The sequence below is a fragment of the Neolamprologus brichardi genome, chromosome 5 (genome assembly GCF_056152115.1).
Source record: "Neolamprologus brichardi isolate AB-2024 chromosome 5, ASM5615211v1, whole genome shotgun sequence".
Taxonomy (NCBI): domain Eukaryota; kingdom Metazoa; phylum Chordata; class Actinopteri; order Cichliformes; family Cichlidae; genus Neolamprologus; species Neolamprologus brichardi.
In genome coordinates, this window is record NC_142108.1 from 20,495,581 (window position 1) to 20,513,419 (window position 17,839).

The 17,839-nt window shown below is 41.1% G+C and overlaps 1 protein-coding gene across 1 annotated transcript in view; it reads left to right on the top strand.

The window, feature by feature from the left end:
- ca16b (carbonic anhydrase XVI b) overlaps window positions 1-17,839 on the top strand; it is a 114,578-nt gene that overhangs the window by 92,893 nt on the left and 3,846 nt on the right. The window contains exons 10-28 of the mRNA XM_006783103.3: window positions 1-109; window positions 215-264; window positions 376-1,108; window positions 2,053-2,191; window positions 4,623-4,714; window positions 7,023-7,114; window positions 8,599-8,695; window positions 8,810-8,892; window positions 9,313-9,447; window positions 9,543-9,677; window positions 10,748-10,920; window positions 11,049-11,184; window positions 12,840-12,986; window positions 13,430-13,523; window positions 13,933-14,009; window positions 15,139-15,267; window positions 15,429-15,575; window positions 15,741-15,883; window positions 17,434-17,569. Of these exons, the coding sequence (XP_006783166.1) occupies window positions 1-109; window positions 215-264; window positions 376-1,108; window positions 2,053-2,191; window positions 4,623-4,714; window positions 7,023-7,114; window positions 8,599-8,695; window positions 8,810-8,892; window positions 9,313-9,447; window positions 9,543-9,677; window positions 10,748-10,920; window positions 11,049-11,184; window positions 12,840-12,986; window positions 13,430-13,523; window positions 13,933-14,009; window positions 15,139-15,267; window positions 15,429-15,575; window positions 15,741-15,883; window positions 17,434-17,569 (2,847 nt within the window). The remainder of the gene's footprint in view (window positions 110-214; window positions 265-375; window positions 1,109-2,052; window positions 2,192-4,622; window positions 4,715-7,022; window positions 7,115-8,598; window positions 8,696-8,809; window positions 8,893-9,312; window positions 9,448-9,542; window positions 9,678-10,747; window positions 10,921-11,048; window positions 11,185-12,839; window positions 12,987-13,429; window positions 13,524-13,932; window positions 14,010-15,138; window positions 15,268-15,428; window positions 15,576-15,740; window positions 15,884-17,433; window positions 17,570-17,839) is intronic.

The window sequence follows — 17,839 nt, forward strand, 5'->3', positions numbered from 1 at the left end:
AAAGCAGTCATCACTAACGTTTCTCCTGACATCCTGTACCTGTTCAGAGTGCAGGCAGTGTGTCAACATGATCTGCGCAGTGATTTTAGCCAAACACTGTTGTTCAGAGGTATGTGGTCACAGCAGGTGTACTCTAAGGCCTTTGTTCTTTCTTCAAATGCACTAATAGATGGATATATAAATATTTTATGTCCCTCCCTCTTTTATTTCACAGCTAATACAACAAGAATTTTTGAAGGATCTCGAATTGTGAAGACTGGGATGGTTAGTTGACCAGAAGATGGCAGTGCACATTTCTTTTTGCATCTCAGTGACGTTCATGTCATATTCTGTTGGGTAACCATTTTCCCCCCCCTCTCTGCCCATCTCCCTCAGCCCACAGTTTCTCCTGCGTCCTCAGCAGACATGGCTCCAATCAGTTCTGGTTCCTCCACGTGGACGTCCTCTGGTATCCACTTCTCCATTGTCTCCATGGCAACAGGGATGGGCCCCTCTTCTAGTGGCAGCCAGGCCACGGTGGCATCGGTAGTGACGAGCACCTTGCTGGCAGGCTTGGGTGTCGGCGGAGGGGTCATCTCCTCCATGCCCAGCTCTGTTTGGCCCACGCAGGCGCCTCAAGCCACTCACAACCCCACACGTCCATCCACCGCGCCTGCAAAGTCCAACAACGAGCAGACGCCACCTCAGGGCTCCGAGACAGACAACGCGTCTGAGGAGAATAATGCTCCGCACGAGGGTGAAGAGGAGGGGGAGGAAGGCGAGAAAGATGGGGAGAAGGAGGAGGAGGAAGAGCAGAAGAAGAAGAAGGAAAAGACTGGAACTGATAATGGAGAGAAACAAGCAAACAGCACTCTGGCCAAAAAACCTTTAATCCCCACCCCCGCATCCACAGCCAAAGAGAAAGGAGAAGGGAAACCTACAGTTAAAGGCACCACAGTACCTCCGAGCACTGGTGAAGACGTGGAGAGCGACCCTACAGGTGTAAACCCAGTGTCCACTCAGGAGCCGCGTAATAGCAGCGTAAAGACGCAAATTCCCAAGAATTTACCTACAAAGATCCCCACTGAAAACGAAAATGCAAACAGCTGGCCTTTCTCTGTCCACACTGGTGAGCAGGACCTTTCGATTCCTGTGTTATTTTTTATTTCTTTTTTTTCCTCCTCATACTGAAAAATCTTTTGAACTCTTGTTAAGCCTTTTTTCCCTTGTTGTCGGCTGTTGTGCCAGGCAAGACTTCTTTCCAAAGCACAGTTCTGTAAACACCACAAGCACTTACAGAGACCAGTTTAGCAGAACAAATAACTTGATATAAGACGCTAACTACACTGGTTACCATCTCGGTCAAAGACGGAGCCCCAGGCGTTTGTGTCACTACAACACAGAGACCTGAAGGAAGAAGTAGGCTGTCTGCCAGGGGGACTGCGCCTCAAGGAATTCCTTTAAGCATGTTTTAAAAGAGTTTGTTTCAAGGGAGAGCATTTATGTAGATGTCTTTGCCTCTTTCTTTTTTTTTTTTTTTTGTCTTATTTCCCCCTCAACAAACCATGAAAATACTTGAAGTGGCACTGAAAAACGTAAAAAGGCAGTTGGCATTAGTGATTATCAATAACAATATAAACAAACAACACTGCGGTTTTCTTTTGAATCTGATCAACCAACCCAATCACATTGTTTTAATCATCTAATTAGAGTTAATCTTGAGCTCTTGTAAAATGTGTTTGTTCTCTCCTTGATTTGTGTTTGTGTTTGTTTTTGTTTTTTTCCATAATGACTTCTGTCTAGGCGTTGAATTTTAGGAAACAATTTATTTTGCGAACATTATAGAATTAATGGAGAAAAGCCTAGCATAGTGTCCCAGCGTTTAACTGAAGAGAAAACGGCAACGCAAACACTAACCCTACTCTCTTCCAAGATTTCCATTTTATCTACAAACAAAACATCAGAATAGCCTTTAAATATATTCACGGAGTCACTTTATAAGAGCACAGATGGAACTGTATAAGTCGGTACTACATATTTAGACATTTAACATGTGTTTGTTTCGTCTTTCAGACAGAACCACCATGTCCAATGGGATGCCGCCACCTCACCCGGGGATGGGCAGGATGGTGTGGATTGTCCCCTTGGTGGTGGTGTCTGCTCTCACTCTGCTGTGCCTCATCATGCTGCTAATTGTGATGGTCTACTGGAGGTGAGAGAGAGTTCACAACCTCATTCCCGGGGCTCCATCTTAGTTTGTTAGAACAGTAAATTGCTATGATGAAGTGCTGTAGCATTTTATTAAAAATAAAAAGCCTTATCTTTACTGGGTGTGGGGATGATGATGTCTCTGATTCCTCCTTTAGAGGTATAAAAATAAAAATACAGCTGCCCCTCACTCACACTGGACCTCTTGAATGCATTTTTTTTCCTCTGTTCATGTTTTCTACTAAGTAACCCACCTGCGTTTAAGTGTCCTCAGCATGGTTTGGGCTTAGCAAGGGTACTAATGCTGCTTTCTTCCCTTTGCTTTGTACATTTTGCCCATCACCCACCTGGGTGAGGGGCAGGAGACCTGAAGGCCCCGCAATGCCAGCATGGGTCCCAGCTGTGTCTTCATCTGCTGGGCTAATTTCCAGCCGTGCTATTGGAGCCTGAGTAATTACACAGGCCAGGCCACAAGCACATGTCGGCTGGTTAATGAGTAACAAATGGCACTGTAGGCTACTTCCTCAGCTGGTCCTGTGTATATTTACTGCCCTCACTTGTAAAGGATTTTATTTGTTTATAGACTCTTTAGAAATAAATATTTGAAATGTGTTAAATGCATTTAAATGGGTTTTTTTTTTTTTGTTTTTTTGATTTGATCGCTACAGCAAATGTTTATATCACCTTGCTGTGACAGATAATAAAACAGTGAGATATAATTACAAGCGTGGTTATTGGCTCCACAGAGGTGTAAAAAAACCAGAGCTGAAAGCAAGATGACTGTACAGATTCGGTTAGCGAGAGTTTGGGTGTTTGAGTAGAAAAGCAGGGGCAGCTTTGAGATTTGAAATGGCCATCGCAGCTGCTGTTGTGACAGCTCAGACAGTTCACAGACAATGCCTGCTTCCCTTAGGGAAAAGGCTACGGTGAAAGATGAAATCAAGCCGTTTACTCTTCATCCTCTGCGTGGTCTCTCTTAGTGACACAGAGGCTAGACCCGTGAGTTTCTCTGGTTCCAGATGTTTTGTTTATTATCATATTGACTTAATTCCACCATACATTTGATTTTTAGAGGCGCCTATGGAGAAATGTATGGCCAGTGAATTATCTATTAAATCTTCCCCGTTTGGGTTTATCTGAGGTTATGAGTCTGGTGTTAATTGCTGGTGTTGCCCATCTGGAAGCCTGTGAGGCTCAAGGTGTTGGCTGAAAACTGACAGATATAAAACCAAGAACAAACCCAGTCCCACCTCTTTTTTTTTTCTTTCTTTTCTTTTTCTTCTTAATTGGAATTCATTAATAAAGCTGTTAAACTGGCCTTAATGCAAGCTGCTCTTCTGAGAGTCAGGAAGACGACATGGACGATGCAAATTAGTTAGCAGGACCACATCTGCCCTCAAAGGAGGCCATTAGATCGGGAGGCTGCGACTGAAACCGGGGGGAGCGCTCCTCCCCCGTTTGTTTTCACCTTTCCTCTCTCCCGCTCTCTTTTCTCTCTATCAATTCTCTCTCTCTCTCTCACCGTCTCTGTTTGGCTCCTCTCTTTGTGCATTTTCTTTTTAAATGTAGTTCGACCTTTTTGTTTCGGTTTCATCTCTCTCTAAGAATGACTAGCATCTGCTCCCTCCTCTGCATGGCGTACAGGTAGGGTTAAAGCTGGGGTATGTTAGCACTGGGATGAAACGTGGGTCTTATAGGACAGATTGCATGCGAGTCGGTATACCAGGTGTTCCGGTTCCTCACTGGTTGTTGTCAGTCACGCTAGAGCTGCTGATTATTTTTAATGCACAGCTGACCTTTTTACAAATCTGTTTTAATATCACCAGATAAATAACCTCAATGCTTACGAAAGAGCATGGCTGCTTGCAGTTTGTCACTCTGTGAACTTTGAACTTCAGGCTGTATAAAAATTTTGATTGAATTGTCCTGGCAGTATTTGCAAAGATCCAGGCTTTTTGAAAAAGCTTTTTGAGCAGCAGCAGAAGCAGCAGCTGCTGCCAACAATGAGTATTTACTCCAGAAAATGTATCTTGAAGTTGATTTCCTTGTCCTCAAAGTCCCTTGAAAGAGGCCCTGAGAAGAGAAAATGTGTTTGGATTAGTTGTCTTCGGTTTGCATAAAGAGCCAAACTCGGCTCGGCGCTGCAGCGTGTCACCGTGAGTTGTTTACCTGGTCCCTATAGTCAGCGAAGGCTCTGTTTCCAGGAGCCACTCACTCTGTGTGCGATCAGCTGTGTCCTAACTTCTCTGGGGTTTTCATTAGGAGTTTTCTGCTGTTGTCATTCTGTTCAACATTTCTATGCTGATGTTGACGGACCGGATCTGAGAACAACCGGCTAACGACTCCCTCAATACACTTGGCTGCATCATTTGAGCTGATAGTGGGTGGGTTTACTGTGCCACATTCACTATACTTATCTCTCTGGGTCCCTGCAGGAGATTTTTCCAGACAGCTCACTTTTATGTGGAGGAGAGCAGCTCTCCACGGGTGGTGGCCAATGAGAATATCCCAGTCATCCCTATACCAGGTGAGCTATGTTTTCTATACTGTGTCAGAAATTTAATTTATCAGTTTTAACGAGCCAGCGTGTACTTTGTCACACATCAGACTGAAACTGGACTTGCATGAAACTTGTTTGGTATGATTTGTATGTGAGGTTGTGGCTTTAAAAAAGTACTGTATTGTATTAGTTAGGGGTGGGGGAAAAAATCGATACTGTGTAGTATCGTGATATTTTGTTTGCTAATAATGGGACAGCAGAAATCGATATTTTGTTACAAAAAAAGTTTTTGTGGACTGGAACATGCTCTGACTTCAGAGCATTTTGATCAGCTCTTTTTCCTTCACTGTCCAAATGTGTTTAACTTTTTTTTGGGAGCAATAAACATGACAGTTTACTTAATTAAAATAAAACATGTCTTAAATTAAAATAAGTTTAAAACTTTTTTTATTTAATGTAAAATTATATTTTGTTTTAATTTACTTTCAAATTCTTCAGTTGCTGAAGGGGCTGCATAGTTTTCATAAATTGCATAGTTCAGAATAGCTATAATTGTACCAGATGGTTGCATTCAGTTAAGTTGGACTAGACTGTAATGCAAACCGTTCAGTTTGTCAACAATAAAACTGATTGAAATGAGAGAAAGACTGAGTGTGAGACTTTGATATTAGATAAAATGAATATTGATAAAGTTTACCTTCATGTACAGAATCTGAATATCGCAAAATATTTTTAAAAAATTGCAATAATATTGTATCGTGCATTAAGTATTGTGATAATATCGTATCGTGGGATGTATGGTGATTCCCACCTCTAGTATTAGTTAATGTGCAAAAAAAAAAAAAAGTTGGACAACAAGCAAGTTGAAGTTTGCTAAAACTGATTTAAATGAACCAAAAAATAAAGTAATGGCTGAAGTGTTTTCTCAAGTTCTCCACCGCTTTAGGCTAACAGTAGTAGATCAGCATTTGTTTGCTAAAGGTAATCCATAAATGGTTCAGGTACATGATGGTGCCAGTGAAGAGGTAATTTATCAGACTACAAATATAAGGAATCACTGTTGCAGATGTTCCCATTGCAGAAATTTTGAGTCTGATCTAATAAATCTGTTCTTTAACCTTAAAAAGATTTAAGACAAAACTTAAATTTAGTTTATTAAATCTCTTCTTTAACCTTAAAAATAGTTTTTTTAAGACATAAACAGAGGACTAATGGAATCTTGACTGACTTTTATCGATTTATGTCTAGTGATGTATTGCACATTTACAAGGCGTCATTAAATCTTTTCAAAGGGTTTCTGTATTGCCTTAATGTCTGCTTTGCAGTTTCTGTTCATTTACATGTGAATTGACTCCGGAAACAGCACTGTAGAAGTTGTGTGACTGGCTTTTCTTAGCCCTTATTGTCCCAGGCAGCAGTGGAGTGGCAGCTAGTCGATATCAGACTTTACTTTCACAGTCGCTTAAAGCTCAGGGACATTTCAAGGCTGTGACATCAGTCGAGCTATAATCATGATGCTAGTATTGACTCTGCATGCACTCTGTTTTTATTGCTCTTTCTTTGTTTCTTCCCTTGTTTCTCTTGTCGTTTGTTTGTTTGTTCCTCTCTTTTTTTCCCCCACTATATTTTCCCTCTGCTTATCTATTTGTGTATATTTGTAGTGATTCAGAAGTTTGAAATGGAGCCGTGGGACCTTTAAGCCCACCTTTTGTTCAGCTTTATGTCCTGTCAAGAATGGGCCTAATCAGCCTTAGTCTATTACACTTTCTAGCTGCCACAAAGCCACATTTCACCCAGAGCTACTCTGACGAACTGATCAGGCTGATAAGTCTCTTGACACTAATATAGATGGAAAAAAGACACTTTGATAAATGACCAGATTAATAGGCAAGAATTCACCTCTATGCTGTAGCCACTGAGGCAAGTAAAAGCCTCGGAGGCCCCAGCTGCTAGTGTGTACTAGTTAAGACATTGGCCAGAATCGGCAGCGATGACAGCTGGGTCTCCTGCACTGTCCCTGTGTGATGCTGACCAGCCTTATCAAAGATCTCTCATGTGTGATTTGGAGCTGATTTGGCTCAGACGAGACAGATGTGTCTTCCTGTACAGCTCAAAATGCCAAAATCTAGGTGTTTGTGATAGAGGTCACTTGGTTATCTATTTTTTTTTTTTTTTTTTTTTATCTTTTCCTTTTGTTAAAAATAATCTACCAGTCTCACTGATGTAGTGATGCCGCGTAAAAGTAAACAAAGTCACAAATTTCTTTAATTTCTGTAACTGAGTAAAAAAGCGATGACATAATGGGCACTTGCTGTTTTTACTGCTTCCCCTGCAGATGACATGGAGGCCATCCCTGTTAAGCAGTTTGTGAAACACGTCATGGAGCTCTACAAAAACAACATGCAGGGTTTTGCTGAGGAGTTTGAGGTACTCTTTTGACACAACATTGTGAAGCATTGTTAACCCTCGCTGCGTACAGAGTCGTGTTTTACATCAGAGCTGGGTTTTGTTGGTCTGCCTTTTAATTCTACTCTGCTTTACGTTCGTGGTAACCTACAAACTAAACAAGAAGAGAGGTCATGTATGCCAACATGCAACTCTTTGATTGGGCAGTTCTTGCAGTCCTTTACTACTCATTTGTATTTACAAAAGCAAAGGTCCTGAAGGTTTATTGATAAAGGAGCATCATCATGAATGGAGATGAGCGAGTGGAAAGGGTACGAAAAGCTTTTTAAAATAATTACTGTGTTGTTGCTGCGTTTTATGTATTTCTTTCACTTACACAAAGAACCATAAAATCGAGCCAATCCAGTGGATCTGCTTTGCTTTCACGCCACAAACCTCGCCACACTCTGCTCGAGGGAGGAACTTTCCTCGTAGTCTTCCTCTATGTAGTTTACCGCTCAGCCATAAAAGGCCGACGGTATGTTGTTGTCACCGAGTCAGACAGGCTGTGTATCTGTATCTAATGTAATCTCAGGCAAGTTCGATTCGCAGTGATCTCAATCTAAAGGTCAGAGGTCAAGCTTTATGAAAATCTTGTGACTGCAATTTTAACTTTACGTTGTTTGATAGATACATCTAAGAGTCTGAGGGGTAGCACAGGGGTTTTCACACCAGTCCAAAGCCAACAAACCAAATGAGAAGTTTCTTTGAAGTAAATCAATAAAAAATTACGTAAATTTGCGTAAAAGCACATAAACTAGTGCTGGTACTGCTAAACTACTGAGCACAGAATTTATCTTTTGTACACGCTGTCTCCAAATGGGCCTGCCAAATCTGAACAATGGTTGGACATTATATCATGCACACACTCGTGCGCGGGGTTGCTAATTTTGAACAGATGGTTGAGAGAAAGATGGAGAGAGAGACCAGAGTGATGAAGGTTAATTAGAGAAGGTCTGTCTGCCGGTTGACCGGACGGGAACACACTCTCTGTGTAACTAGGTTAAGAAAGGAGGCAAAAGCTTCACCCCCAGTGTATTCCTTCTAATTGGGGTCATGTAATGTGATGCCTGTGTGCGCAATGTTCAAATGCACCACGACGAAGCCGTTTTGGACGTGATTGTTTTTTTTTGGGGATGTGACTGAATGCATCGTGCTGTAGAAAAGAAGAAGGCTGTTCTACTAGAGGCTCGAGTTCAAGCCCCAGTTGCAGCAAGCATCTGCTCTGAAGCGTCCTTGAATAAGACACAGAATCCATGCTAGAGGTTCGGCTTTAAATTGGGGGCTATGAGCTGTGCACAGGGGAGATCTGTAGGGTGGAAAAAAATAAAACTCCCCCAACAATATAGTATCACAAAGAACACTAAGATTTTGAGTAAATATAACTTCTTTTTAGAATGTAATTCTGTTAGATCTAGCCTCCTTAATAAAATCAATTTCTGTTTATTTTTTTTCCCTCCCTGCAGGAGGTCCAACGCTCCACAGCCGACCTGAAAATCACAGCAGAACATTCCAATCATCCTGACAACAAGCACAAAAACAGATACATCAACATTGTGGCCTGTGAGTCAGCTGTAAAATCTGATTATGTCTGCCGCTTTGGATTCCAATAATGTTCATAAAACGGGTTTTCATCTTTTTAATAATTCTCACAAATATGTCAATGCTTCCCCTTAGACGACCACAGCCGGGTGAAATTACGGGCTTTGGCAGGAAAAGATGCCAAACATTCGGATTACATTAATGCCAACTATGTGGATGTGAGTTCAACCAGCCACTTAACATTGTCGAAGGTTTACTTTTCTTTTTTTTTTTGTTTTTGAAATGGAAAGGTTGCGAGTCTGGACCGCTTCAGCTGAACAGCAACTTGAATGAAGCAATAGTGTGATGTGAAAGAGTTATTGGCAGTGCTAAACTGCTTGCTGACAGCTTTGTTTAAAATATCAATCGAGGTGTCCAAGTCATAAACCTGACAGATAGTAATAAAAATTTTGAAATTTATATTTGAGAAATGTATTCATGCATGAATACGTATCATTACTGTCAGCTCAAGGAGTGAATTTCATGACCGGCAAATGTTTCGCCAGTAAATCGGTTGCATCAGCTATATCAGGAATATTGATAGAGGAGTGATTGCATCTTACCAGTAAACAACACTCCCTCCACTCTCCTGTTTTCAGGGCTACAACCAGCCCAGAGCTTATATAGCTGCTCAGGGGCCTCTCAAGTCTACATTCGAGGACTTCTGGAGGATGGTGTGGGAGCAGAACACTGGAGTCATAGTCATGATCACGAACCTTGTGGAGAAAGGAAGAGTAGGTTCACTTTGATCTTACACATAATCGAAGCAAACATTTGACTGTAATTCAGATAGGTTCAAATGTAACTCGGTGCACGCTGTGTGTTTCAGAGGAAATGTGACCAGTACTGGCCAACAGAGAACAGCGAGCAGTATGGAAGCATCGTGGTGACCCTGAAAAGCACCAAAGTGCACGCTTGCTACACATTGCGCCGTTTCCTTATTAGGAACACTAAAGTTAAAAAGGTAACCAGACACTTGCACTATAATAAACTTTGTCTTAGTGGGTTGAACCTGCTGAAATATCGAAACATCGACATCACTGTCCAGTCAAAAGAAAACACTGGTCGACATCTGCCTGCTTCAGAAATGTATTTGGTAAATATGAATCTGCTCTAATCGCAGAGAATTTTTGTGTACTCTGAAAATTATTAATATTGTTCCAATTTGGAATTAGTGGGAAGCATCTGATTACACTGAACAGATCAACGGATCAAGCCAAGGTTGTATCCATGTGTAACATGAGATGCATCGGGTTTTTTTTTTTTGGAGGGGGGCGCGGGGGTTTGTGGATTATAATTAAAAACCTTCCCAAAAAATGAAATCAGGACAGATTTATAAGGGTAGTCAGATTTATCAGGTCACATTTATCCAACATGTTCTCTCTCTGACCGTTAAATCTTAACGCAGCTTTCATTATCATTCACTTTGGTATGTGTCGTCCCCCCCCCCAAGACGATTTAGTAACCATAGCGACTACCTTGCTGCACCAGTCATTTCCTGGAAACGAATATTTAGTAGCAACTATTCTTAACATTAGAACTTGTTTGCGTTGTGGGGATAGAACTTTAAGTGATTGTGGGCAGGTTACAGAGTAAAATATCATATTCATCAAACCATTAGTGAGCCCTCATGTCCTGTGAACGGAGGCCGTGCCAAATTTGCGTCAGGACAGAATAAAAGCAATCACTGAGAAATATTGATTTGTAGTATCCCTACCCTCTAAGGGATTATGTGGGCCCAAACAGTGCAGAGCAGTCACAGGATGTCCTTGTGTAAAGGTGAACGGTGCTAGTTTTTCTATTCATTCATCACCCATTTTTCTTTCAGTAACCAGCCGTACACAGTTCATAGGTAACCACGGGGAGATCTAGAGTGTTTTGTACATGCTTACGCTAGGACACGCATTATAATGTTGTAAAGAACAATTTGCATTTCTGTTTAGAAATGCTGAGTGGGAGATTTCAAATGCTATGCTGTTTATCTCCTGACTATTTTGTTCCATGCTCAGAAATGTTGTTTCTGATGTCTTTCAGGGGCAGAAGGGGAACCCGAAAGGGAAACTAAATGAGCGCATTGTGGTCCAGTATCACTACACTCAGTGGCCTGACATGGGAGTACCGGAGTACACCCTTCCTGTCCTCACCTTCATCAACCGCTCATCTGCAGCTCGTGCTGCAGACATGGGCCCTGTCCTGGTGCACTGCAGGTACATCATTATTACTTAGCTCTTGGGCTAGATGAGTGTTACTTATTAGCATTAGGCTCATATTTGCTGACCTGGCCAAAAACTTTCTGTACGGCTTTGCTTATATTGCTTGTCGCTCTGCTCTTCAGTGCAGGCGTGGGGCGCACCGGAACATACATTGTCATTGACAGCATGCTGCAACAAATCAAGGACAAAAGCACAGTCAGCGTCCTGGATTTTCTCAAACATATCCGCACACAACGCAACTACCTAGTCCAGACTGAGGTAAGAAGCACTAAATAATCAGTTACTCTGGGAAATGTCTCTAAAGGTCATCTCTGATTAAAGATGGATAGGGAGTTATGAAAGCTGTTCACTTTGATACTCTAAGCTCAGGTAAAGGTCACGCTTCCTGCAGTTTCAGTGCAACACGCAGAGCAAAATGTGATGTGGTGAGACCAGAATGAGTCCATACTGTTTGTCCTCTGGCAGCAGTTTAGTCGTTTTTTTTAACTATGGGATGATTGATCATAGTTACCTGCTGCCCCTGTCCATTTATATTCCTGCTATCTTCTCTATGAGATCAGTTCACAGACAACTGTCAGAAAATGTGATGTTGTTGTCTCTTCCATGGTTTCATTTAAGCTTTTTAGTACCACTTTACCTTGGAAAAAAACAGTTAATTTAACCAGATATTAAATATTTTATCTTAATACCCTCACTAAATGTTAGAGGCAGATATTGCAGTTTTGATTTCACTGTCAAAGATTTGGATGTTACATGAGAAGTCCACAATGACAGGCTGACCCACCTCACGGCACACAACCCTGAGAATGTCCAACAAAAAGCAGACTCCTGGTCACACTCCTGACCTGCAAACTCTTCAAACTGAAAACTGCCTTTTGGTATCGGGCTCATAGCGGCAGACCCAGCTCTGATCAGCACTGATGATCCTCACCGTGAAAGGTTCAGTTTGACAGAGAAGTTTCTGCCTGCTGTCAGTTTGACGTCTGCAGTGAAAGATTTCCAGGAAGCAACTTTTAAAGGGGAATCGGACAAATTCAGATTAAATGTTTTGTTTTGTGCTTTTTATTTCTTTTGACTGACTCTACTAGTTACTCTGCAGAATCCAATATTTATTATTTAATCCTTTATATTTTAATTAAATATATTGTTTTTATAATGTCTGTAAATGTCTGATTTTTATCTTCAGTAAACAATGTCAATAAAAGTAAATTGGCTTGGTGGCTATAACTGGATGAAGTCTAGTTCTTACGTAATTTGGGATACATCAGCTTTTTCTGGTAAAAATGGCTCCTTGAATGGCTCCTTTGTTCTCCACATGTCCATCTTCCTGTTTTTTTGTTTTTTTTTTAAAGCTCTTTGGGAATCATCTGGTTGGAAGGAAAACACTGTTTTGTGCCTGTTGTCTCTGGCTTTTTTCACATATTCAACAAAACAAATGGGAACAAATTTTGTGCTTTTGCAGCAGGTTACCAGTAACAAAGTGCCTAAACATACAATTTAAAATCAGTTCTTTGCTGCTTTGTCTTTTATGTGTTGACACATCACTGATTCATCCTTTGAGTTTGGTGCCTTTTTATGTTTGAATGATTCGTAGGTCAGTGTCAAGTGACTTAACAAACAAAACAAAAAATTCCTGTGAGACTGTTTAGGTATAACGACTGGACTGAAAATGAGCGAAAAGAGAGCGTTGTCAAAATAAAAACTTTGAAACACCTTCAAAAAGCCTGGAGAGATATTGCTGGAGACTACTTTAAAAAAAAATCTGGCTCCTTGGAAGCAAAATATAAAGAAATGAGGGATGGATTAAGACTTTTACACAGTTTATATATACATAGATGAATGAAATGAAATCATAAAGTAGTAAGATACATTTAAACATTTCTGAATGCTGTATACCTTTTGTCTCCCACCAGGAGCAGTATGTTTTCATCCACGATGCTTTAATGGAGGCTATCCTGAGCAGAGAGACGGAGGTGCCCGCCTGGCAGCTTCACAGCTATGTCAACAGCGTCCTTACACCCAACTCAACAGGCCGCACACGGCTGGAGAAGCAGTTCAGGGTTAGTAAGCCTTCTGAAAGTCTAACTAGCCGCGTTAGACGAGCTGTCTGCGTCAGCAGTGGCTCCATCAGCTGCATTTGAGGTGGTCTTTGACTCAGAAGCTTGTTAGTAACACGCAGGCGGCTTTCCACTCGCAGACAGAAATAAATTGAGAGCGTCTCTGATGTTGATGCTAATAAAGTCATGTCTGTCACCCCTGCCGCCTTATGCAAAGCTTGATGAATGTTTCATTAAGCTCCTGCTCTTTCAACATCAGGAGAGACAAACTAATTGCTCCCACATAATGTCACTTCCTCCTGAGATTCACATGCTTGTTATTAATGTGAAAGACTTGCTGTTAATTTTGGGGTTTAAACAGTATTATATCTTAGTTTTTATGTGTTTGATTTTAATTTACAGCGACTCTCCGGACTAAAATCTAATTTTGCCTTCTCTCTCGCCAGCTGCTGACTCAGTGCAACACACGCTTTGTGGAGTGCTTCAGCGCCCACAAAGACTGCAACAAGGAAAAGAACCGCAATTCCTCAGTGGTTCCCTGTGAGTATTTACAACAGCATACTTGACATGGAGCCGAGGCTTCGGCGAACCAAGGTCATGTCGAACAAGCTCTCGGCAAGAACGTGTTTAAATAATCTTCCACCAATCGTATCAATCTTGTGTTGGTTAATTTTGTAAATGAAAGGAAATGAGAATTGGACTCAGATTTGCTTATGGCAGATTTTGCAGCCTCTCTTTATTCATATTTCCAACATTAAAATCGTTCGCCGTAGTCCTATAAGTTAATCTTTCTATGCCTTGGTGAAACCCTGATGATGGAAAAGGAGGTCCTTGTTGCTATAGCAACAGTCGGGACTGGTAATAAATGTGTGCATTATCAGTCAGTGCAATATTACAGAGGCCGGGGTTCTGATTCAAAATGTGTTTTTCTATCTCTGCCTCTCAACAGCGGAGCGAGCAAGGGTTGGACTCGCCACTCTGCCTGGCATGAAAGGAACAGATTACATTAATGCATCCTACATAATGGTACAGTGTGATAGCTCCTGAGAGATTTTTTTTTTGTTTGTTTATCCTTTGTCATTGTGGGGTTTTTTTGTTGTGTTTTGGGGGGTCTTTTTTTGAAGAATTTTATTGACTGATGTTTCCTGTCTTGCAATTGTTTGACAGGGACAGTGCTGAGTGTCTGAGAAAATAGCTATAAATGAACCCGAGTTAGAGCTATAGACTAGCTTGTAGCTGTGTCCCTGGCTAGTTCTGAAAGAGCGATCTATATTTAAATGACAATGATGATGATTGTGATGTGGAGGTTACAAGTAGGTCCATAATTTGTTGAGCAGAGACATGAATTTTATAGTTCTACCTCACAAAACCACCACATTGTTTTTACTATGTGATCGGTTCTGCAGCATTTGGCTGAATCTGAGCCCTGAACATGTCACATTTCATCCTGCTGCTTCTATCAGCAGTCACATCATCAATAAGAACTAGGGACTGAGTTCCATTTCCAGTCATACATGCCGATGCCATTAACATTGCCTCCACCCTGTTTGACAGATGACATGTCATGCTTGTTTCTCTCCTTCTCCGTATTCCTCTCTCGCCATCATGCTGGTACATTAGTCTCGGTTCATCGGTCTGAAGTCTTTGTTTCCGAGTTCTTTTAAATGTTTCCCGGCAAAGTCTGATCTGCTCTTCTCGTTCCTGAGTGTAACCAGTGGTTTGCACCATGTCGTAAACCCTCTTGATTGTTTATTTCAAATTACAAGGAAAAACTGCAAAACTAACCACATTGAATCGGCTTCAGATGTTATGTCTTCTTCATTTGTCGTGAAATTACAAAGCTTCACCTGGACATGAAATGTGGTCGTCAGTCAATTCTTTACTAAATTTTGGATCTCTTGTATTAAAATGCCTGGAATTCTTAAACATTTAATTCGAAATTTAATTTAAACTGAACTCAAATCTGCATTTCAATCACATTTCAGTTGTTTGATTTAAAATCACCTGTGGTGATGTACAGAGGCAAAATCACTTTTTCCACAAATTATGGACCTAACTACGTTTAAGTTTTATTTTTTTTGGTGTGGGAAATATTTCATATGCATGAGTGCTGTGACCTTGAGAAAGACTAAAAGCTCACTGTCTGTTATTTCAGGGCTACTACAGGAGCAATGAGTTCATCATTACCCAGCATCCTTTGCCTCATACCACCACAGACTTCTGGAGAATGATTTGGGACCATAACGCTCAAATTATTGTCATGTTGCCCGACAACCACGGCCTGGTAAGTAATGGAGGAAGATTATACATTTTTCTCTGAAGTTTCTTATTTGTCTGTCCCGCAGTTTCTGATGGACGTGCGCCGTTTGTACGTGAACATTTAGAATGAAAATGAATCATTAGTGAAAAAGTAAATACCAGGTTTCTGTCATGGTTTCCCTGCAGGCTGAGGATGAATTTGTTTACTGGCCAAGTCGCGAAGAGGCCATGAACTGCATCGCCTTCACTGTCACACTCATCAGTAAGGACAGACTGTGCCTCTCCAACGAGGAGCAGATCATCATCCATGACTTCATTCTAGAGGCCACACAGGTAGCTGCTCCTCTGCCTCATTACATCAGTGTTGGGTTATTATTACATGACGCATCACGTCAGGAGTTCATCGTCTTTATTACATTTTATTTCAGTAGGGAAATGCTGTAATGTGTAGAATCCTAATTAAACATGTCATGGGTGTGCACTCTTCTTCTCCAACAGGACGATTACGTTCTGGAGGTGAGGCATTTCCAGTGCCCTAAATGGCCAAACCCTGATGCCCCTCTCAGCAGCACCTTCGAGCTCATTAGTGTCATCAAGGAGGAAGCCATGACTCGAGATGGCCCCACTATTGTGCATGATGAGTATGTTTATATTTACCTTTATGGCTTTTGTGATGAGAAAAGACTAAATAATCTTTGGGTTAAGGTTCAAGTTAAGTTAATCTAAATGTGAAGAGTTCAGAAGGGAAGGTCTCCTCAGATGTTAAATTAATTTTTGGTAGATGTGGTGACATTGTAGGGTCTTCACAAGTGGGATACAGATGGAGTGCTTTCCATGGCTTGGGCTTTGAAAAGTCCTTAAGTGTGTGCACTTGGAGGATAAACCAAAACACCAGAAGTGTTTTTAGTAACCAGGCAACCAAAACGGTTTCCATGTTCCCAGCTGATGTCTTTCCTCCAGACATCTGTACAAATCCTTAGCTGCTGTTGGTAACAACAGCGCCTATCAGAATAGTTCTCATCGCACAATTTCCTCACGATGAAAAATAAATCGGTTTGCTCCCTGTAGTTGTCAAAGACCAAAAAAACAGCCCCAGTGTTCCCCCACTCATTTATATACTAGGTGCGAACATGATGGGATGCTTATGACTGACAAGGGAAGCTGTATGCAGCCAGGTTTATGCTTTCTTTGATTCAGTGCAGTGATGATTTTTTTTCTTTATAAATTAACTTGTTGTGAGTCTTACACATCTTACTGCCCAATTAATTTAATTTGCGTAAAACTTTGCCTTTAAATTGGCACTGTACCTTTTATTTTATATTACTTTATATTGACTTTTTTCTCACTTTTACTTATTCAGTTATTTACAGTGGTGGCAAATGTAGCTGTGACCTCCATCGGTGCTTTCTATATGCAACTGTATGCATGACTCTTAACTGGTAATGTTAAACCATTCAATCAAAGATTCTAGTGCAGAGGCTGCCGAGGCATTGTGATTCAAGTGTACTCGCTGACAGCCCTTTCTCTCATTTGTCCGATAACCTTGAGTGATACTGTGTCGTGACATGTCAGTCTTTAGAGCACACAATGAAGATCACAATGATCTAACCTCAGTTTAAGAGTGATATAAGCTCAAGGAACTATTCAATGTGAAAGGGACATGGCAAAATGAAACCGTTAACTTTAGGGGAGGGAGGAAGAACCTTTCCGATGTCTCCGAACCAGAAATGCTTATGATCAAAGAGGACACTAGTACGCATGTGCAGGGCAAAAATAACAATTTCTGACACTAAATAATTTTGCCATGCCTAATTAACCCTTTGGTATGAGTTTGTGGTCACAAGCGCTACATTCAAGTCTTCCTTAATAGAACATGATGTTCATTTTGTCCCAATTAGAGTTGAATAAATAAGAAAGTAAAGTTTACTTTTAGGCCTGGCAACATTTTACTTGATAAGTTGCTGCAGAACGAACGTGTAGTGTTTGCGGTTTTAAAAAAAACAAACAAAACCAAAACAGTAGTCCAGAAACCAGCAGTGACTATGCATAACGTCAGCAGCTTATTTGTAGTAGCTGTATTCAATCTATAAAGGGACATACAAGAAATTAGCCCTATATATGCAGTCATTAAGGCGATAACACAAAAGTAGGAAAACAGCCAGCAGAGCTGATTCTGGGTATCTCCTCTCAGGTATGGAGCAGTGTCAGCAGGAATGCTCTGTGCCCTCACCACGCTGTCCCAGCAGCTGGAGAACGAGGGTGTTGTCGACATCTATCAGGTGGCTAAGATGATCAATCTTATGAGGCCAGGAGTCTTCACTGACATAGTAAGTTCACACTGTGGTAAAACATCGAGTGCCTAAAATTTTGTGTTACAATTGTCAAATATTTGTATCATTTTTTTTTCCTTTAACAAGCATGTCAAGAATTGTCAAACACCTTTGAAGTTGAAGTGGATTGTCTGCTTGCACAGTGCTTTACTGTGTAGTCTACTGTCACCATTTTCCATAAAACCCATCTAAAAACGAGTATCTGCTCCGAATGGGCCTCTGAATTAATGCTAAATGTTGCTCTGTATCTACTGGAAGTATAAATAG